The sequence below is a fragment of the Aphis gossypii genome, chromosome 1 (genome assembly GCF_020184175.1).
Source record: "Aphis gossypii isolate Hap1 chromosome 1, ASM2018417v2, whole genome shotgun sequence".
Lineage (NCBI taxonomy): Eukaryota > Metazoa > Arthropoda > Insecta > Hemiptera > Aphididae > Aphis > Aphis gossypii.
In genome coordinates this window covers 16,814,998-16,838,809 of record NC_065530.1, presented here as the reverse complement: position 1 = coordinate 16,838,809, position 23,812 = coordinate 16,814,998, and the positions used below count along the sequence as shown (strand labels likewise).

The window sequence follows — 23,812 nt, the reverse complement described above, 5'->3', positions numbered from 1 at the left end:
TTTCATTATTCTCATGCCACTATAATATAATGAAATCAATGATGACTCATTATATGGTCTCCTGCAGCTCGGTGCAACGTAGTTTTTCATTCATAATAATAATTGTTATGGATGTGTTAGCGTTATATTATAATATTGTTATTGTTCTTGTCGATGCTACCAAGACAATTATAATAAGACGTGCATAAAACAAACATTATCATCGTAATACGCCGTATTGCGAGTATTTCATATTTTGTTAAATTTCTAGAATTTATTATACGATATTGTTATTGTTGAAATGCATTTTCCGCGCACCTACCAAGTGTAAATATATATATTGAAAAAAAAAACAATAAAAAGTGTTTATCTTTTCGCTCGGAGTTTTTTCTTACTCGTAGGTTTGTTATGAATAAATAATGCATCGGCCATGACCCTGCAGTATATAAGTGTTAGCATCTATAATATAACTTAAACTCAATAATAAATACACAACACACGCAAACACATACATGTATATAGTAATACGAATTAATAGAAACTTCCACGTGCTGAAACGGTTAAAGTCAGTAACAGTTTTTATTTAATAAAACATTTTCTAAGGTTTTAAAATTATACTCCTTTGATGCGTTGACATTTTTTCTATCAAACCGATAGCTATATATATGTTATGGGTATACGATATACACACGCGTGTTTTTGTTTAAATGCGATTCGATATACGTGCTTTATTTACCTATCCCAGTGATATTTTTCTTTACAGTGATTGTAAATTGTAACTATGATATAAATCATATTATTATCTTCGAACAATTTTGCGGTACAAGATTATGAATTCGTACATAGATGAGTTCCCGATGCAATTGATTATGACCTATTATAAATAAAAATACGGTTTATATCATACGATATTATTATAGTAATAATTTTAATAACAATAATACATAGTATTCTTACACTGACCAAATGTTAATGAATATTCTTAAACTATATTAATATACATACGGAACTACGAGTCTCTCAAACCCTTTCTATAAAGTTACCTATTTTCAATGAAAAAATGATCAATATCTCTGCACATAATAGAACATTAAGCGTAAAGCGTTTTTCCTGTTTTTGTAGAAAATGTTAATAAAAAAAAAATCTTTAAATAGAATTAATAGAATACACAAAATATTTGTTTATGATTATAAAACATATTTTATTAAATGGAAGTTTCACTGTATTCTATTTTTTTCTTTACGATTAGGGTATAATATAGTATATAATACGATATACGTGTCCAGTGGTGAATAAGGAACTATGTTTTTGTTATTTACGCGTTTAAATAAAATTATAAATACGCAGTTATAAGAGACTAATTTCGCTGCAGTCAGTTAGCGATTTCAAATGTTTGTCGTTGGAACACGACTACATATGTTAAAATATGTTACGATGCGGGTCACTGCAGTGACAAAATAAATGTGGTGCGGAAAGAGTTGGAAAGAGAAGTCATTAAATCGCACATTATCGACCCTCCCCCAGTGATTTTTGTAATCGAATTTAAATATTTTTTCAATATCGCTTACGATACTTAAGAGTCAACCCTGCGCGATCTACTGGAGAGGCTGGGCGTCCTGAATTATTCAGGCTGAATACGCATAAATAATATGCAAGGGTGGAATATTATCATAATAAATATTCGTGTTATATGATCTTTATAATGTTTTTAAATGATTTTTGACCAGTAAAAGGAAAAGTGTAGAAACGTAATTATATTTATAATTGTTTGCCCGTTTGCGTATGACAACAAAAACAGTACAACCATTTAAAGACAAATAATAAATCGCGAAAAAAAATCCAGCAATAAAATAAACATTACGAATAAAACACGTTACGGGTTATTGTAGCGGTCGTGACGGCGTTCCGCAAAAAAAAAAATCATAAATACACACGTGTTGATGTATGAAAAGAGACGATCTTTACGTAAACTAAACGAAACAGTTAACAAAAGCGGTGGTGCGCGCCGGAGGATAATATGAAAAAAAACGCGTAAAAAGGAAAAAAAAATATCTAGAGAGAATATTTTCCGGCCAGCGAAACGTTCAAAAGTCTGTAACGTTCGTGTAAACAGTTTACAGTCCCCGCCGTTTTCTTTTGTTATATTGCGACTCTTTGGAGAAATCTTAGTAAACAAAAACAAACTTCTCATAATTATTATTTTCTTTCGTCATTTCCCGTTGTTTAGAACGTTTAGGTGATGTCTACCTATAACTGAATAAAACGGGAACCAAGACATAAGCTGTAAACGGAATTTACCGTTTATTACGTCGTATCGTCGTGTTTGTTTATTTAATTTATTTTACGCCCCCAAAACTGTGAATGATCGATCGACAGACGGTAATAAAATATTTGTTAGACAATGTCCCAAAGTTTGCTGTACATACAAACATTATTTCCATTGTGCATTCTAATGCGCAAAACTGGCCAAATCTCTCGATTTTCGTTTCGAATTTTAATTCGTCATTTTAATATATATTAAAACCATTTACTAAATAGTAAATATACGTATATACATGACCTGTTTCATTTCGTGTTTCAATATTGACGGACTGTACAAATTTGTTGCGAAAATTACGCACGAGGTGTTGTTTCAGCATTGCAGGTTAAGTAAATTACCGGAGTTTCCCGGATGCGGAAACGGCGCTATAGTAAATAAAAACAAACGCGTATGATATTTAAATATCTTTTTATCTTTATTGCACATACTTCGTGCACAAAAGTTAAACATAAAATAGAGCTAACAAAATTGTGCGAAAAAAAATAAAAACACTGTGTTTTTTTTACGTAATTCTAATATATTTATATACTCGTACAATTAGGTAATATAATTCTATAATTGTTTATTTTATAAAATTTAATAAGTGGTTATAATATTAAAATTACCGATAAACTATAGGTATAGTACATATTTGCCGTCAATAAAATGTCACATATAGATACAATAAATATCTCATTAATATAATATTATAATACCATTACTGATGGAAATAATATCATTAAAACATTTTTTTAATTCGCCCTGCTCTCCTCTTAAATAAGAGGAGTAGATCCGCTACTGACCCAAGTACGTATGTAAATCGCATTTCCGATAAAAACCTATTGATGACAATTATTTTAATATTAGGTATACCTAATAAATATAGTACTTACATACCAGTCAAAAGAGTCACCAATTACCTAAAAAATAGTTAAAGGTTGACCGTGTGAATCATTAACTTTAAAATTGTCAAAAATCAAAAATATATTACATATAATATTACAATGGAGACATAGACATCAGAGAGGATCTGCTTCCCTCTATGCTGACATTATGAAGATAGGATAGGTCCACTGTATATAAGTATACATTAATAAAATATTGATGTTATGTGTGATTTTAAAAATCTGTTATTTATTCGTGAAAAATCTAACATTGGAAAAAAAAATATGAACTATACAAATAGTAAAGCCTCTGTAGTATAATAACACGTTTATTATAATATATGTAGTACTTTTTCATTCGTTTTTTAAGCGCATTATTGCATTACGTGTAAGCATAATCTACAAATAAAAATGTGGTACGGTTGACATAATATTTATAATACTAAAACGTTGTGTGGGTAATAATATGATATGAAGAAAATTATCCTCGATCACATGCACGTATCAACAAAGGATAAGAGGTAGTAGTACCTACATGTATTATATTATAGCTATTTTGAAACGTTTTCCATATAACATAAACTGCTTCGTACAGAGTTAAAGAGAACCCTCAGCACGACTATTCCTATGTTAATGTTACCTAACGTTAAGTGTATACTAGTAGATATAGAATATAACGTCTACAGGCTTAAAATTGTTTATACTATATACATGGTTTTTGTAATTCTTCAGACTCGGCCTATTTGTTATAATAGACAATAATATAATAATGATGAAATACAAATAGGTAATAAACGATTTTGTATTGATTTGTCGCAGGAAAATTCTCCGATACCGTTGAAACGCTCCAACAAGACTTCGTCGAATCCGTCTTCGGGCGGAGGCGGAGGCATGGACCTGTCCGAGAGGACATCTCAACACAGTCCCAGCTCGGCGGGAAGTCGGCCCAACTGCAACGACGATGACGACGCCGGCGAACGTTCGGACGGCGGCGGTGGAACCGTCGTCGGAAGCAACGGTCACACTAACGGACACCAATCGCACAACCACCACCTCCACCATCACAACAACCAGCAGCACGACGAACCTCCGATGGACTATTCGCGGACGCACCAGCAGCAACAGCCGCCGGCCAACGCCCTGCAACACCTGCAGGACACGGCACAAAACCTGATGATATCCCGTCGGTCGCCCGCCGAAGTCAAAACCGAGCCGATGGATACCACGCCCGCGACCGCCGTCAACAGTAACAGCGCGTACGCGGACGACAGCAACGACTCAGCAGCCGACTTCACGGGCGTCCATCCGGCCATCGGCATGTCCGAACCAGACGACACGTCGTACCAGAGCCATCACTCGTACCTGGACAGCAAGTTTTTTGCGGCCGCCGGCGCCTCGTTCAACTTCAGCATGGCCGCCGCCATGGCCGCCGACTCGTTAGCAGGCAAGTACAACATACGATTGTTGATATACGTACTGTAGGTATATGACTAGGTCGCTCGATTTCGGTTTTTTATTCATCGTCGGTGCCCAAAAATGTTCGTTAACCGTTTTGAAATAATTACCAAGGCGACCATATAAACTTAAGCGATCTACGAGAACTTTCTCGACTTTTCAATGGAAATTAACTATGTGATATATTATCGATATGATTTTTCGATCAAAGCTTTTATAGTTCATGTCCCATGGTTGTAATTTTTGCATACGACAACTATATTATATATGATAAACCTTAAAATAATCTTTTTATGATAATTATTTATTCTTTATAATATAAAATAAGTATATTATCACTTTTAATTTTCTCTTGATAATCGGTCATTGTTTGAATTTAAAATCAACGGTGGTGGGTCCTCAGCAAAAATGTAAAAATTCAAAATACAAAATATAAAATACCAACTCAATTTATTAGATTAAAAACATATTGACTATTTTAAGTGAATTTTTCAGTCCAATGAAGGTGTTATTATATAGAAAATATAGTTGTGAAATTCCCCCACCTCCCATAAATGACGTGACTTAAAATTTTTTGATTTTATCGTTTTTAGCCTGCCAGACATTTTTCTCTCCCTCTATCTCTCTATTATTAAATCGTCATAAATTTTTGTGCGAAATTTCGCGACGCCAGACGCCCGTGTGCTATTTTTATACCTCACTGAACACACTAGCTGCCGCTGAGACCGGTTTCCTGAAATTCCGTAGGTGAAAATTTGCCCGTCTACAATGAGACGACGTATACTTACGGCGATGTGTGTAGCACATACTATAATATATTAATACCAGTATAGGTACATTAGTAGGAGGTGGTAACCGCCGCCGCCGCCGCCGCCGAATACAAAATTTATCCTATTTAACTTTTCTAGTGGCGCGCGTGTGCGTATTAGACGAGTTACACCTATATTTCCATACGTGTGGGCCACGGCGTGGTCAATCTTATGTAGTGCGGACGGCTACGTCAGTAATATGTGTATATATATAATATTGTATAGGTAGGTTAAGTGTCTATAACCTACGATTGGGCCATAAATACGTTTTATTTTTTTTATTTTTTTTTAGAACCGGATTCGTATATTATTACTTGGTCGGATTACGCATATGCGGATTGTGGGTATGGATATACACTATGTCTATACTATATGTCTATACCCGCAAGCCCACCTATATTTATAATCTATATAGATATTATACACTTGCGAATATCATATTATTATTATAATAATATAATATGTCGTTGCTGCGACCAACTATCACGTGTTTTATGCTAAATGTACCTTCTATTGTATCGAATAAAAGACGTAGACGGATAAGTCACCAAAAGTCGTTATAATATATGAGTACACGATATGAGAGGAAGTAGGTACCTATATCACCAATAAGAATTATTATTATTTGTGCATCACGTGGTATTGTCGACTATCGATGCTAGGCAGTCATTTGATATTTACATGATACATGCATAATATTATAACATTATAATCGTTACTCATCACTTCCCTTCGCCCCAAAAACCCTGCACTACTCGTCGAAATGTATCGTTATATCCTTCATCGTTTTAACGATGTGTTGGTGCACTATATATTCAAGATTCGAAGAAGAAATTTGAGTGTATTGATACTATCGGCTCAATTTCGATCTTTTAAGTAGTTACATATTGTGCGATGTATACAAGTGAAACGTATCGAATTCTTTTTTTTGAAAATCTTGAATATTTCACTAAACTACGATATATTTGATCGGTCAACGATAATTAGTATTTCCCGAAGTCAGACTATATGACGTATACTTGCCTATAATATTATAATATATTGTTAGAAATGTTGATCACCTAAATCACCGGTTTGTTGAAAGCATTCGATCTCCTCGTAATATTGATACAAGCATGCGCTACTATGATAAAATACAAAATATACCTATTCCCCCACGTAAAATCAAAGTTTTTTCTCTTCGGACCCGAGACGATCGTGTAACGAGGCGGTGGTATCATGTTGTATAATTTAGAGCATTGTATAATTGATAGGTAGGCAACTAAATTCAAAATAAAAATACATAATATTTTTAAATTAATTGCCGTCGTCCTTAATCGTTGCAAGATCATTTTTGTTTTAAATTTATTTTGCGTGATATTAATGTACCGGTTTCGTTTTTGTTTATCACAGGTCTCAACAATCACAACCATACCAACGTGATGGAGGCTCTAGGAGGCTCCAGTTCTCAAGGTAAGAATAATAATAATATTTATGTGTATATACATTTACTATCGATTCGCTATTATACTTACTGCATTGGCTCGTTTTAATAATAATTTTGTATACTACATCCGTCGACTTATAAATGGCCTTTTTAAAATTCTTAATACCTACAATGTTTCACGGTCGATTGAATCTTGTGTTTACGAATATAATATACGCATGTATACGCGTATTATAGGTAGGTTACGATTATCGAGTAACGATAACTTTGTGTTAAGAGTATATTTTTATATTCAGTCTAACGCTTGTCTGTTTCTCATCATTTTCTCGCCCCTGTGCAACTGCGTACGTTCAATTATATGTAACGCAAAAAATATACACTACTCCGCAATAACATGTAATTTATCTTACTTTAAAATATTTCATCTGATTTTCGTTAATTACTTCAAATCACGATACAGACAAAACTTCAGTATATTATATGTGTGACAATAATAATGATATAATATAAATGCTATTGATAAAGACGATGAAAAGACTTTTCTTTTAAGCGAAACGGCTGTAACGTATTGTCAAATTGTTGTTGTTCGAAAAAAAGTATTTGAACGATGAATCGATTTTAAGAGACTTCAATTATTACTTTTATTTTTATTATTATTATTACAAGCGCGCACATCAGAATAAAGGCAGAGATGTTTTAAAACGTGACATTGTACATATTATGTTCTTTATATTGCCACTTATATATACACATATTATATAAGTTCAATCCAATTGGCTTTTATAACTTTTCTAGACAAACTCAACGAATAGTACCTAACTATTTGTTTTTTTATCACTGGACTTTAGATAGTACATTATACGATACTCTCATCAAAACTCACCATCTTTAACGTACTCGTATTCCAATCGTATGTATAATATTATTTTATAATATAGGTAATACACATCTGTATACCTATAATATAATTTGGAAAGAATTAATATAAATGTTAATTGTGGGTTGACGAGATACCATTTTTTACTGACATCTCTTTAATACAAATAATCGTCCGAAAAATATCAATTAAACTTACAATATTTACATAATACTTTGGATACTGAAATTCCAGGACATTTATCAACTCTTAAGTAATGCGCGGTTACTGCACTGTAAATCTAACGTAAGGACACAATTATTCTTTAAAACACGACGAGCTTAAGCGAACAGACGTAAAAAAGATATTTGACGAATGTTCTTATATAAATCAGAGTTATTTCTATTTAATGCGTAAACTCGTTCATCACGAAAATATTAATTCTCAAATCTACTTCATAACAGTTTTATGATGAATCGATGTACCTATTTTATATAATATCAACTCGGGAAAAACTTTTAACTTTGAGCGTAATTTTCCCGTGCCTCGCATGCGAATATCTTTGTGACAATAATAATTTGACATCGGATAAGTTTGACAATCATATTTCAATACGTATACATAGTTTCTTACAATTATAATCATCGATCATTTATACATCATTTTTGAATTATATAATGGCGAAATGAATTCGTTTTTAATAAGTGAACAGTTGTTCTTCTTTTGAAACTTGCAACAAACACACGTGCGATTATATTGGTGCGTTTTACTCGTTAAAATGTTATAATTATAGTTTCTAAAATTTCTTTTTATACATAACGATCGATGATGACGGCGGCGACATTATTCAAGTATAGTTACATTCAAAATAGTGCTCGTGCCGAGAAATAAAGTTTAATTTTTAAAACGTCTTCGTGTGTTGTGCCATGTGAAAATTGTAAACCTGTTTGTGAGTCTAAGTATAATATTCATTTTTACACTTTGATCGAAATTAAAAAAAAAAAAAAGAAAAAAGTGGAAAGGTGAGCTCGACTCAGTGTACCAGTATATTTATATATATATTGTGTGTACTATACACAGTAGACTTGTTAGCCAAACTATATAGTGGCAATTCCGGTATTTATTTTTGTCTATTTTGAACTCATATATGTTGCCGGCTAACAACACACACTTCCCTATACAACTGTTATTGGCGGGGGACACGCGTATTAAAAAAAAGATCGTTGACCTAACGACTCTTGAAATATCGACGAAAATTTACAAAAAAAAAAAAAAAAACAAAAATCGCCTTAATCTCGCCACTCGTCTACATAACTTACCGTTGTGTGATTAACGTTCGGCGAATCTTCTCGCGTACAATGAATTATTCATTTTTATTGCATTCAGTTAATTTTTCGTCTTTTATACTGCTGCGATGATATTTCAGATAAAACGTTGACAACGAAGACACCTGTTTAATAATATTATGTACACTATGCGTATCACTTGATTCTCACGTGCCTTTAAACGAGATTTGTTATTTACATTTTAATTGTTTTATTTAAGAAAAATACATGAGTGCGCAATATGTATGGTGACAATTTCTACGTGACCATGTATTTTTATATACCTAAATATTATTGCCGAGCGCTCACGCTGTCACGCTTGATATTATGTATACGATATTGTTACCTATTTACGCTGTTTTAGATCGATACACATAACAAACGGCAATAATAATCAGTCGAGTATCTTAATTTAATTTTTTTGGTGTGTCAGATATATAGATTAGCCAATGATCCGTCGTCATATATTTATATATATATTTTTATACCAGCAGCTGATGTAATAATAATAATTATTATAATACTATATTTACTACTGTGATCTGTTAAAAACTTAAACTTATATTTGTTGTTGTTGTTTTTTTTTATCCAAAGTATATTTATGTATACGTTAAAAAGAAAACTACCCTCGTTCTATCACTCACTGTTTCTCTCTTTTTTCTCTCCATCTATACCATTGTACCAATCTGTTTATTTTCCTTTTTCGGAACAATAAAACGAAGCTAATAACGAAAGAAAATTTTATGTATATTTATACAATGACGAAATACTTGGTTTTTTTTACAAAATAAATTTTTTTAACGTTTTTCTATATACCTAAATACTAAACAATATTTAATAATTTAATAATTCTCATTATTTATCTCTTATATAATATTTATAATACATAAATGCATGTATTTATGTAACACGATACATATATATATATATAATATAAATACCTTAAAATAGACGCGATACATAATAAATAGACATACATGGGTTCTTTAACAAAGAACACTCATTGTTTTAAAAACTATAAAAAAATTTTAAATACATTCATTTACACAATTTTAAATAATTACAAAATAAGATTTTTGTAAAAAAAACTATAAATATTTTACTGTTTTTTTTTTTAAGTTTTTTAATTTTTTTAATGATAACTTACATTTTTGATTTCTTATTCCGAAAGAATTTTGAGACATAAGTACTTTAAAATATAAAAGTTTTTTTAAATAATGAGTGTTCCTCCGGTAAAAGAATCGTACCGGTATATATACTGTATTAAGCTGTGTACCTACCTACATATATATATATATATATATATATATAGCATATATAGTAAATACATAATATAATATATAATATATAAATGGAGAAAAAAAAATACAAAAGGAGTGACCGGCTGTTATTATTGTGCTGCAGACTGGTCAGAGGCTGGTGGCGGAGGAGTCAGCGGCGGGGGCGCGGAGACGCTGTCCTGTTTCGTATGCGGCAAGCGCCTGAGCACCAGGTTGACGTTGAAGCGGCACATTGAACAGCAGCACAACCAGCCTCTGCACTCGGCCGTCTGCAACGTGTGCAACAAAGTGTTCCGCACGCTCAACAGTCTCAACAACCACAAGAGCATTTACCACCGGAAGCCCAAAGCGTACAAATCGGCAGGCGGAAACGCGGGGGCGGCGGCGGCGGCGGCGGCGGTAGCGGCTTCGACGGTGGCCGCGACCGCCCCGACGACGACGACGACTACTTCCGCGGCGGCGGTCACGTCGTCGTCCGCGTCGCCCGATGGTAACGGCGGCGCGTCCGGATGCACTAACGCCGCCGCCGCCGCCGCTGTCGATGCCGCCGCCACGACCGTGAAAAACTTACCGCCGCTGACCATGTGGTACAACAACAACATAAACAACAACAACAACAACAACAACAACAACAACTGACAAAAGCTGCAGCGGAGCGCCTGAACGGGCTCCGACGTCGTTTTCGTCGTCCGAACGACGCGACGGCGGAAGAGGAAAAGGACGGCGGCGGCGACGACCGAACAGAGGGACGACGACAGTATTACAAATTACGCGAACGAGAATGAACGATAATAATTATTATTCACGATATACATGATGATGATGATGATGACGCGCCGCGTGTAGCCGACGACTGTAAAGTGCAATAAGAATATTTTATGTGTTATTATATTATAACGTTTATATATAATATTATTATTATAACAGTAGAGATCGTTTCGATTTTAAGATATTGTAAGTTTTGTAGGTTTCGTGTTTTATATTAAAATTTTTTTTTTTTTTCGTTTTCCGACGTGACTGTGAACAAATTTTACTATAAAATACCCATCGACGAATTATATCGGAATCATTATTATTTGTTTATTTTTTTCTCGTGTTTGTTTAGGTATTATTATTATTATTATTATTATTATTATTGTATTAATTTTATTGTTTTATTCAACGAACGATGGTTCGCCTTAGGATTAGTGGTGTATACAATTAGGTATATATAATATTTAATATTGTATAATATTGTGTAGGTAAATTGAGTATATATATTTTTTTCTTTACGACGTTAGACTGTGTTCGTACAAGGTTTAGTGAAACGAATAAAAAATAAAAATAATACGACCGTATTATAATATATATATTATATTATATGTATTATAAATATACGTGCACGCATTATTATATTATATTATTTTAGAATGTATAATATAATATATTATATAAAATACGAATGTATCATTTACTGTAAATTAAACAATGATAATAATTAAAAAAAGAAAACCAAGTTATAATTTCGGCGTTGTAATGACATTTAATAATTGACATACTTAAGTATGTAATGTTGTTACCTATCTACTTAGCTTTCCCGGTAGCAATGGCGGCGGATAAACTGGTCGTTATATCTGTCCTGTCTATACACCTATTATTTATTCAATATCTACGTAGTGTTGTGTTTGTAGGCCTTTGACTGTTTATAACGGACGGACTGGACGGTTACTCGTGATTTGTTTAACATTATGCGTTTAAAGATAGGTCAATCCAATTTCCATCCAATATAGGTTTGGAAACGGTAGTTAAACTAATTGAAACTGAAAGTTTAGCTCGTACCGAATGTTTTTTTTCGCGCTGGAAATGTATTATGTTATCATACAAGCTGTGGACGATGGTGATCTATGTTGATTTTCCGTTCTGTTAGATATTTAAACGATATACTATTATTTTTTATCGGGTAAGTTCGGGTCGGTGTCTATTGGAGTTAGCAGATTAGGTATTCATGAGGTAGCTTTACGACGAGAGTGACAAAGTGATATTGAAAAAAAATCGAACTAAGTATCGACTACCTAAACCTAGATTTATTTAGTGCCGATTCGCGATCGTGACACGATGATATATTATTATTATATCCTATTTTAATGGTGCGGTAGACAAGTCTCTGAAGAAATGAAAAATATAAAAACTCGCCAAAAGTTTTTATTATTATATTTTTTGTCGTCTGCGATTGTTTTCGCGTATACGGGCATTATTAAAAGCTCGCAAGTTCATATGACATATATACATATATGTATATATTATATTATATTTAATAGTATAATATTGTGTTTATTTTATAGGTTTGGTAAAAGAAAAAGAAAATGCCCTATTAAATTTGGATTACACTACACTGTATGCGATGTTTGTTTATATATGATTTGTACGATAGGGCGCCTAACTAAAAATAAACACAGGTATCTAACGTACATTACGGGAAGTAGAGTTGGCGATGACTTTGTTGTCAGCCGCCAACGCTTCCCCCGCTAACCTCACACGATCATCCCTCACCTCGCAACATCGCCGAACGAGCGTAAACAAAGCCGTTCGCTGTTTTCTTTTTAACAATATATATAAGCACGTCGACTATATTATTATATCGGCAAAACGCGGTATACCAGTATACACCTATAATGCAAACGTAAACACGTATCATATATATATATATATATACCAGGAGGTAGGCGCACGCATAACGTTATAATATAATTTAATTTTACACCGATCGGAAAAGGGGGTGGCTTTGCCCTCGAAGTCGATTCTCGAGTGTATATAATGAATAAAAAAAAAAACCGCGTCATCCGCGTTTGATATCTGTTTCAAATTTATTTCTCCGTTTCCACTCGGGTAAAAATGTAAAACCTTAATAATAATATGTAGGTATATACAAATAATACTGCACAGTGCGCGGATACATATAATCTATACATTATATTCTGCAGCAAACTGCACACGTCTGAAGTCGACTTGTTCTGCACTCGTGAACATTGTGTTAATTAATTGGAAAGTCATATGCATAGTCGTCAATCTAGTTCGAGATGTAGTACAAATATTTTGGCGTACTTTTTTTTTTTTGTATTCCTAGTGTATATTCTATTATAGAGAATAGTGTAGTGATCTCTTGGTGTTTCTAAGTCTCACGCGACGACGATTAATAAAAACTACTCTGCCAGCGCCGAGTCGTTTTACGTTTGGATCTGAGGAGTGTGTGTTGAAGGTGAATAAAGTAGAACTTAATTTGAGTATTGAATATGAGTTTTTTTTATTAAAATAATATAAAAATTATAATACTTATGGAAATTTAAAGAAACAATTTCAAAAATGTTTGTTTCGGTTATATTACTTATATTGATATAAAGGTACGTATTTAATGGACCTAACCTGTCGCGGTGTATGTATTATTGAATTTTAAAAACAATTTTTTCCTAGTAACACATCATGTGTATAATATGTATATGTTACGGTGGATGGCGAAAATTGATAAATGACGTCATTCGCCGGTCTATGGCGTTATTCGCCTGCATGATTACAGGTAAATATTGTAAAAAAATACCTTTTACTCTCAAATGAACATATTTAACCGGCTATTGACATAATTTACCAAGATTGGTGTTTAATGATAATAACAATCAAATAAAACATTAATTATTTTATTGATTGTCTTACTATTTAATCTGATGAAAGTTAGGTTAGTTAAAATTAATAAAATAGATGCCCAAAATAAATAATTTATTGATACATTTCGAACTGCTCAACATTTCCGCTACATTGAAAGCACATTTTTTAGAGCTATAACCAGTTTTACAGTTGTATCGATTGAAGCCTTGGTGATCAGCTATTTCTTGTTCTTTTAGCTCGCAAGCTAAAACATCATGATATATAGTTATTTATCTATCTTTAATTTGCGTTCATGGTTTCATCCAGTTCTACAAATTTTTCGTTACATGGAGAAATGTATGCTCTTGTATGTTTGTGTTTAACTTTAACACGATATTTTGTACTTGATTCAAACACTCGGTACTTATTATTTAAAATTAAAATCGGCTTACATAATTTATGTCCTACCATTATCTAACCTAACCTGGGCACGAACAGTTGTATCAACTTGGAGCTTTGAGAAATTTTTGTTAGTCTTATTTTAATATTAGGTAATAATCTATATTAAACAATAAAGTTTAGTAATCTTATTAGTAGACAATCTATTCAACCGATCGGTGTAGTATATTAGTCCTAGAAGTCCTGAATGACCAAGATTAGGTACCAATTTATAATCGTCTAAACAAGCTATTGTTATTTATGATTTTAATCATTTTTATAATATAAAATAAAATCCTACTCGAGAAGTGAAAAGTTATGATTTTTAAAATTATTTTCATTATTTTTTTTTAATAATATATATTAAAACATGAAAAATATGCTATAAATATTTTTTGAGTCGCAAAATATAATGCTTAAATATGCAAGATTATTTTTTTTTTTTTAATAATTGTCTGAATTCTTTACTTCCCGCTGAGCTGCTTAAACCCAATAAATATACTATATGAAAACTGAAAACCTAAAAATGCGCTCTCCAAATTTATGCGTATGCCATTCTATTTTTTTCTTCAAACAGTCCATACGTCTCTTAACGTTAAATTTGTAATGTAACACATTTTTTACTCCTTTCCCCCCGTAATAGTCACAGTTGTACATAATGATAAGACAATCATTCATACTAATTATCTATTGTATCCGTTCATGTATTAAACGATTTGATGTTATAATAATACATTGGTTTATGATTTCATGTGTTCTGCGTAGGTATTTGTGTGTCGGAAAACGTAGTAGTTACTAAGAGGTTTCTTTTCGTAAAAAAAAAAATGAACAATGATAGTAAGCAATTACTATTTTTGGTTTTTATATTATTTTATCGAATACGAGTTTTAACCGGTTTTGACTTTAGTCTTTGGATACCTAACTATCATTTCGACTACCAGTAATTGTTAAACTAGAAAATTGTATGGATAGGTATATCTATATGTTTTTTTTTTTATAATTAGTGTGTGCACCTATAACCTTCTAACGGCTAATCATACTTTTTAATCGTATATTTCGCTTAGTTTTTAACGCACACTTACACAACAACGCCAACGGCATTTGATGTAGTAATACCGTCGTAAAAATCAAATCGACGAAGTCGGTCTGTTAACTAAATAAACAGTCGTCTTTGCACTGTATTCCGTCCGTTTCACTGAAACGTTTAGCGAAAATAAAAAAGCTAATTCGTTGTGATCCTAACTTGGAGTAAATAACAACTGTAGAATAAAAAAAAAATCGTTGAACCACAAATATGCGCTTTTATTAATACTTTCAACGATTTTTTCCGAAATTAACAAACAGAAAAACACAGTCGTATACAGTGATTCACTCAAAAACTTTCTTCTTTTTGTCCAAATTTTTTACATTTACAATATTATGTGCAAGTACTATGTATAAACTATAAATATATGAAGATCTATGTGTGAACGAGTATATTATATTTGCGTGGTTCAGGTCTAAACGAGCACCAATTGTATCACATTTTTTTGTTACTCGTAACGTTGAATAACCGTTACTGAAAATAATAGATACTAAATAATTGAAGCTTGTCCACCGTGCTTTGGGTTTGAAAAACGTTCGTAGAGATATAAATGGTCAATTATTTAGATTATAATATACCGAAGTACCGAAGATATGCATATTATTTACATAGATATCTAAAATAATGATAAAAGATTTATTGGATACTCGATTTATATCTTAATGTGTATAGCAACATAAAAGTATGTACTAAAAATGAAATGGTAGTTCACAAGTTTTAATTGATAAAATATAGCTAAAATATATCAACAAAACATAAAATCGAAAATAATAATATAAATACATGCATTTCATTAACAAAAATAATTGTATAACTAATAAGTAATTCTATATTCATTAAATTAAAAATTTTTTTAATAGATAGCTATTATTCAAATCTATATTTACTATTAATCTGGATTGAATCTATAAGTGAAAATTAGAGATAAAAAAATTGGACATAGTATAGTTATCGAACAATCTACGATTAACCATTTTCGTGGTTCCCGTAAATTTAAAAATTTAAAACCTTTCAAGTTCGCGAGAGTCTGTTTTATAGGTATATGGTATATTATAATATAGCACATCCAAGCACCTCACCTTCCCATATAAAATTGTGCTACTGCTTTTGAGACATGCTTTCAACAATACGTGTATGAATTTATGAGAAACTCGACGAATAACCGTCATCATCTCCATTTATTGACAAAAAAAAAAAAAAAAACTATGGACAGTCGGTGGACGGTTTAGGTATAATATCGTTGTGATATACAGAGATGAGATGAACATCGTGTGGCCACTTTATTATACTTTATGATAAAAATGAAATATTTTGACACATAGATTTACATACTAGGTGACTTATGATGTATGGTACGATACCCAAGAACGTGGATTTATATTTTTTTTTGTTAATATATTTTTCCTTGTGTGCGCAGGAATGAAAAAAGTGTTCCCGTGTCTTGCCTGCGGCAAAGTGTTGTGCTCGAAAGCGAGTCTGAAGAGGCACGTGGCCGACAAGCACGCGTCCAGACAGGAAGAGTACCGGTGTGCCATATGCGAACGGGTGTATTGTTCGCGTAACTCACTGATGACGCATATCTACACATACCATAAGACGCGGCCCACGATGCTGTTGCCGCCACCACCGCATCATGCGCCCCCGCCACCCACCACTCACTCCGACGTCAAGTTCTAGTATTCGATATTCAAAGGTAAGTAAATAATCCACATTGAGGGTCCGGCGCTCTTCGGTAATCGCCACCTGCATTCAACATCACAAACCCCAACTCTCCTACGGCGGGGGAAGGGGTAGTGGTGGGTATGGGGGGTTGATCCTTGTTTAGGCCGTTATCATTGTTTTCAAGACTGATAAAAAATAAGTCTCTCACCGTTTAATCATCAGACGATTAAAATTTTCGAGATAATATAATTTTGTAATTTAAAATTTATAAACTTTATCAAGTACGATTTTAAGTTATTATACATACATTCATTGAATAAGTTAATGCTAAAGGATTAAGATAGGCCGACATCAATTGGTAATCAAGTATTGTACATTTTAAAACAAATAAAATTTAACTGAAAAACTGAGTGCAACTTTTGAATAAAAAACCTCAAGAAAAAACACCACATGATAGGCTAAGAATATTATTGATGGATAAAGTAGGAAAAGATCTAATAGCATTATGTACAAACAGTTTGGAGGAAATAGTGAAAGATAAAGGAAAATGGTAAAAATTCAAAATACTATATAATGTGGATAACTATAAAAGAAAGGCATATTATTATACATAAAAGTTATAGATACATAATGTTATCCAAATGTTCACGATTTCGAGTACTCACTTTCGATAAAGTACTCGTGAATATAATATATGTATTGGGTGTTATGTTGCGTGCGACAACGGTCAATTCCGAGCGAAACGTACGATTAAGATCGGCAGTTTAGTTTTTTTTTTTTTATCGCGAACACAAACTTAATAACATGCGATTGCATGCATGTCGTGGGCAATAAACAAATCGTTTCGTGTGCGTTACGTACGGTTGACAGAGCCGATAAAAAGATCAAATTCTTTTCTGTCGACTGCTCATAAAGTATATATTAGTACCTATACTAAAATGTTTATTTGTTTTCGTTGTACTGTAAAGCTCCACGTTTTAACGCAAATTGTCAAAACCAATTTCCGAGAGTATAGTATAAAGGGAATACGTATAAAAATGTGTAGATGTTAAATTTTCAAATTGCATAGATACATAACTATAACTTAATATTTTTGCTCATATTATCATTCTTGTCGGAACTTCGGTGTATAGGTACTAAATAATATATTATTGACATTGTATATCATTTTTTCGGTCAGAACCGGGATGGAATATATAATTCTTCCACGATACGTGATTGTCGATTTTTTAATGATTTTAAATTTTTTCGAATTAACCAATAATATAATCACGATTCCGGTAATATCAGACACAGTTTTTCGGGAATAAGTACGAAATTTTATCTACACTCAATATATTTTATGTGTTTTAAGAGGACGACGCTTGTACGATTTGTTTTGTTTCATTTTTTATCAACTAACACGAGTTTAATATTTTAATTGTTTAACTGTGCCTCATAAATTAAAATTAATAATAATGATATTATTATGACAACGAAATATGTACAACTTATACTTATCCTTAGAACAAACAACGCCATAATTATGTGATATTGCACAGCCTTCACTGTTAAAGAATGTGCAGTATAAAGAACCAATTGTTAACTTTATTGTGAAAGAATAATTGCTCGATCGACATTGTATTCGTTCAAGAGCTACGCAGTCAACAGGCTCCGATCTATAGAAAAAAATAGTATTAATTTAATGCATCCGATAAACTCGTATGTAATAAAATTGTATACAAATTAAATTAACTGAACAATAAACGATTTTAATGTGACGATTAAATTTCGATCTGTAAACTTTTCATTAAGCGCTAAAATAATAATTATATTTGTTGTGTTTCAAAGAAATTAAATTAATTCGATCATTTGTACCTTTATAGTTTTATATAATATAAGTATACAATTTCTAATGATTAGTATAGGTAAAAATGGTAAAATATAGTATAGTGAGTCAAGCATTATAGCCATGTACACTTAACAACATTCAATTAACTATAAATCAACTACCTACTGAACGGCTTTATTGTCCATTACTTTTTCAAAAATTGGACAATTTTCAGTTATTGTGTATAGTGTATACGTATATGCTATAAATCCCTCAAATTATTCAAAACCTTTTCAACAAATTTTTGCACAAAAAGTATACTAAATGCATGTTATTTTAGCTTAATTCGCGATTTAGTAAGGTTTTGCTTGCAATCACTTGTTAAATATTGTAACTCGTAATCTATTAGTCAACAATTTAACGATTACAAAAAACCCACGTAATAATATTTAATCAATCAGCAATCTATTCGAAATTCCAAAGCAATTAGGACCTTTAAAATAATTTCAATTCAGCATAAATGATTTCCATGCGTAGATAATTTATAGTGTAATAGCGGTTTATATTATAAATCAGAGTGGATGAATTTAAGGAGACAATAAAATATGTAAAAAAATTGTTTCTATCCTTTCACCGAAGACTGTCCAAGCGTACGTTTTATTCTAAACTTTTATAACATTTACTGTTTATAAAATAATCGTTATAAATTATATTTTTAATATATACAATTTAAATATCAAAAGGAATTAATCAAGTCCCGAAGGGGGGGGGAGAGTAGTCGTGGATTACGTTTGCCCCCATCGTCCTCCCTCAAAAGCGTCACTGATATTATACAGGATGACACGCCGCGAGTGTCCTCTCACACTGCCCGCACTCGCTAATTGCTGGTATATTTATATTTATATTATTTTATAATACTATAATAATACTCCTCACTTCCGTCTCTACCGGCCTAAACTTTAAGACTTGCGTAACTATTTGAATACTCAACGATGGAATTTAATAATAAATTCAACTTAAAAAATATTTACATAAATACAGGGTATCTCCGTTTCGAGACTTTTTTTTTTTTTTTTAATTAACGCGAAAACAAAAATTTTAATTTTTAATCTCCATTTTAGATATTAATCAAAAAACAAAAAAAAAAAAAAGTAAAATAACGAAAACAATGATCGGGCGTCTCCCTCGACTTAATAAACCACCCCGACCGATGATGATGTTGGTTATTCACTCTAAACACATAATATATACAGCTTAATATTTATGTTATTATTATAATAATATTAAGGGTATCAATTTTATACGATCGGAATTTTTTTTTTCTGTTCGTCTCCGATAGGGTATCAGATACTACCACCGCCAGCCAACGGCGGCATCAACGAACCACAAGACTGTCCGCATTGCCGACGGACGTTCAGCTGCTACTACTCGCTTAAGAGACACTTCCAGGACAAGCACGATCGGTCCGACACGCTGTACGTGTGCGAGTTCTGCCGGCGACGGTACCGGACCAAGAACAGCCTGACCACGCACAAGAGCCTGCAGCACAGGGGCTCGGCAGTGGCGCTAAAACGTCTGATGAAAACCTTCGCCGCCACTGCCGCAGAAACCTCGTCCGCCACCGCCGTGGTAACGCCGTCGTCCGAGTCTCCGCTGCCGAAACAACGGTCACGGTCACCGCCGCTGGTCGTCTGCAACGGTTACCGGTCGTCGTCGTCATCGCCGTCGCCGTCGCCGTCGTCGTCTGCTCCGTCTCCCTCACCGCCGCCGCCGCCGCCGTCGCCTACCGCAAACACGGTATAGGCGAATAACAATATTATAATTATTAAACCGGTCAATCGTTTATATTGAGCTGTCGTCGTCGTCGTCGTCGTCGTGTTGAGCAGCCGGTGCAGTACTATATATAATAATACGTATGTGACGTGACGTGCGTACAGTATACAATATTTTATACGATATTACTGTGTATATTATTATATAATATACATACGTACGTATTATATGATATAATATCATTATCGCATTATTATCAAACACCTCTGTTGTTGTTGTTGTTGTTGTCGCTGTTTTTGTTGTGTCGGTGCTGCCGCCGTCGCGCCGGAAACCATCGGAAATGCACGCGTGACGTTCGTCCACTGCAGCTCCGGTTTCCGGTGCACCCAGGGTCTTGTGTCATCTGAGAGTAGTGGTATCGCAGTAGGTAGTACTAGGAGAAATAGAATAAATTAGTAGTAGTTATAAGTATTATTTATAATAACAGCAGTATCCGCGTTGAGCGTGTGGGTGATTTGAACTTTTTCGGTTTTATCTAAAAACTATTATTTTTTTTTTTTTTTTGTGTAAGTATATAATTTTTCTGACCCTTGGAGAAAAACATGGTTTTTTCCCCCACACCATTTTCCCGCCAAATGGCATTTTTAATATAAATTAATTGTATTGGTAAAATAATTCTTGGTAAAACGAAAAATAAAAAACAAAAAAACGTTATCTTATATATTTACTTTTTGCGTACTTGCAATTTGACTGATATGATTGATCTACATAATTTTTTTTTTTTTTTATTATTATTTTAAATTTAATGAATCTATATAATTATTATACTTATAAGGACATATCATTATAAAATCAATAAATATTATTATTATTATTATTATCATTATTTTCATGTGCTCTCGTAATGAGTTATTTCTTTCTTGTGCGCGGGGAAGAGGGAGGAACATGCGTATAGTCCGACAGTAAAACAAAATATAATACATAAACGATTTCCCTCACCGTGTATACAAACACCAACGACACACATAGTTTGATGAATGTTTGTTTATTATTATTTATACAAATATCGATGGTATACTAGTCTTCGTTTTTTTTTGGATATAAGTTTTTTTTTACTATTAGTGTTGGGTGGGTATAAAATACTTCTTTGAGGCAAAACTATCAACAAAAAAATAATAATAATAACAAAAATAAATATACTTGAACAACCAACAACAACTGACTATATTATTATTCGATGTACACAAAAAAACCGTATAGGTGTCTCTTTTGAAATATTTTATTATTATATTATCATTATACATGTGATCAGTTATATATTATTAACATAAACGATATATATATATTATATATTATAATAACGAAGGGCCTTAACTTACTACATAGGAACCTGACACATATATATATATATAATTTAATTCGCATTATTATTACTCTATATATTTACACACGCATTTTCTACTGTTATTACTACGTAATAGTTTTCGTTCGTTTTTTCCTTTTATTTTTTACAGTTGATGATATTCGTTGTTACACACTACATATAAAATATATATATATAATATAATAGGCTCTAACAAATAATATATAATATATACAGACTGACTGCAGAAACATTGGGTATTATATTTCATTATTTAGTTGTAAAAAAACAATAATAATAAAACACACATTCTGTTTAAATATTATATTATCAATTATATATTTGCATTGTTAATCCGTTGAAATAATTATTATTATTATTATTATTATACTATATTAAATACAAACTCAAAATAATAGTACATTTCACACAATAACCGCTGCCATATGTGATCAGTTTTTCTTTTATTATTATTATTTTTTTTTTTATATATATATTATATATATTATTATTATATTACATAATATGATATGCAAATATTTTTTTTATTTTATCAATGTACATTCCGATACCACTAACATGTTATTTATTTTGTACAATTAAATACCCGTGTAAATATATTATATTATTAAGTTATTTAAAAGAAAATTGAAAACAGAAAATAAAAAAAATAAAATACTGTGTTTGTCCATTATCTATTTGTTACGGAGACACTTGTTAGTTCAATGGTAACTTTCACGGCATTTCAAAGCACAAAGTTTTTTTTTCATTATTTAAAGTTTATTTTATTGATCTATGTTTTATTTTATTTTATTATTATTATTTTTTTTAACCTTGTATTACCGTCATTATATAGTTATTAATAACAATTTATGATTACATAAACTTAGTACAAGTTCAGTGTAAAAAGGGTAGATATTGTGCCAATTTACGAAGATATTTTTTTTTCTAAATGTTAAGCGTATATAAAACGATTTTCGAATAATGTAATATATAGTTTTGACTTTTGTCTGTATAATGATTATGATTATTAGCATTTTATAATGCGATCAAATATTCTTATGTTTTGTAGATATGGTTAAGATTTATTATTACAGTATTATATACATGTATAAATATTATATGTGTATATAATGTAAGTATGTATTCGTATATGATGTAAATGACATAGCGCACACACGATTTATATATTGAAATTTAGTGGCATTTTTTTCGTTTGGCCTGAACAAAGCCCGCGAGATTTACGTGTGAAATAGTAAATAAGAATCGAAATTCAGTACAAAATAACTAGAAATTTTCAAAAAAATAGTTGAACTTGTTGCTCAATAATGTTTAGAGACGGTGTTTAACAGCAGTTTTCAACGAATCTGTAGTCTCACAAAACTTTATAGTTTTTTCCAGATTGATTTTTGTTTTACTTATTGGTTTTCTTTATTTTTTTACATATTATATATATGTATATATATTATATATATATATACACAACAATTTATTACAATAGATTTTAATTTACAGAGTAAATGGGCATTAGACAATTGACATTCGTTTTCAGTATAATATTTAATATCTGTTCTGTTTCTCATCATCTACAGGAGACACAAATATTTTTATTATTATATTACATGATTACCATTATTATTATTATTATTATTACAACAATCTTAACCTCTTTACCTAGTATCAATTTTTTATCAGGGTGAATACTTAAAAAGAAGAAATATAGAACATAATATTATGTATAAAATAACGATTTT

General features: G+C 31.8%; 2 protein-coding genes across 6 annotated transcripts in view; both read left to right on the top strand.

Annotated features, from left to right (window-relative positions):
• The window catches only part of LOC114123620 (broad-complex core protein isoforms 1/2/3/4/5-like), a 74,847-nt gene extending 54,437 nt beyond the window's left edge, over positions 1–20,410 (top strand). For 4 of the 5 annotated variants that reach the window (XM_050198263.1, XM_050198264.1, XM_050198262.1 and 1 more), the window contains exons 5-7: positions 3,982–4,606; positions 6,819–6,878; positions 10,438–11,751. In XM_050198263.1, the coding sequence (XP_050054220.1) occupies positions 3,982–4,606; positions 6,819–6,878; positions 10,438–10,952 (1,200 nt within the window). In that variant the 3' untranslated portion in view covers positions 10,953–11,751. Of the gene's footprint in view, positions 1–3,981; positions 4,607–6,818; positions 6,879–10,437; positions 11,752–16,867; positions 17,144–20,261 lie in introns of those variants that run through there. The other variant, XM_050198266.1, reaches the window with a different exon arrangement.
• On the top strand, positions 18,670–22,027 carry LOC126549351 (zinc finger protein 692-like). The gene is made up of 2 exons (XM_050198219.1): positions 18,670–18,676; positions 20,262–22,027. The coding sequence occupies exons 1-2, from the start codon at positions 18,670–18,672 to the stop codon at positions 20,723–20,725; spliced, it is 471 nt and encodes a 156-aa protein (XP_050054176.1). The 3' UTR covers positions 20,726–22,027.
• The last annotated feature ends 1,785 nt before the right edge of the window (positions 22,028–23,812 follow it).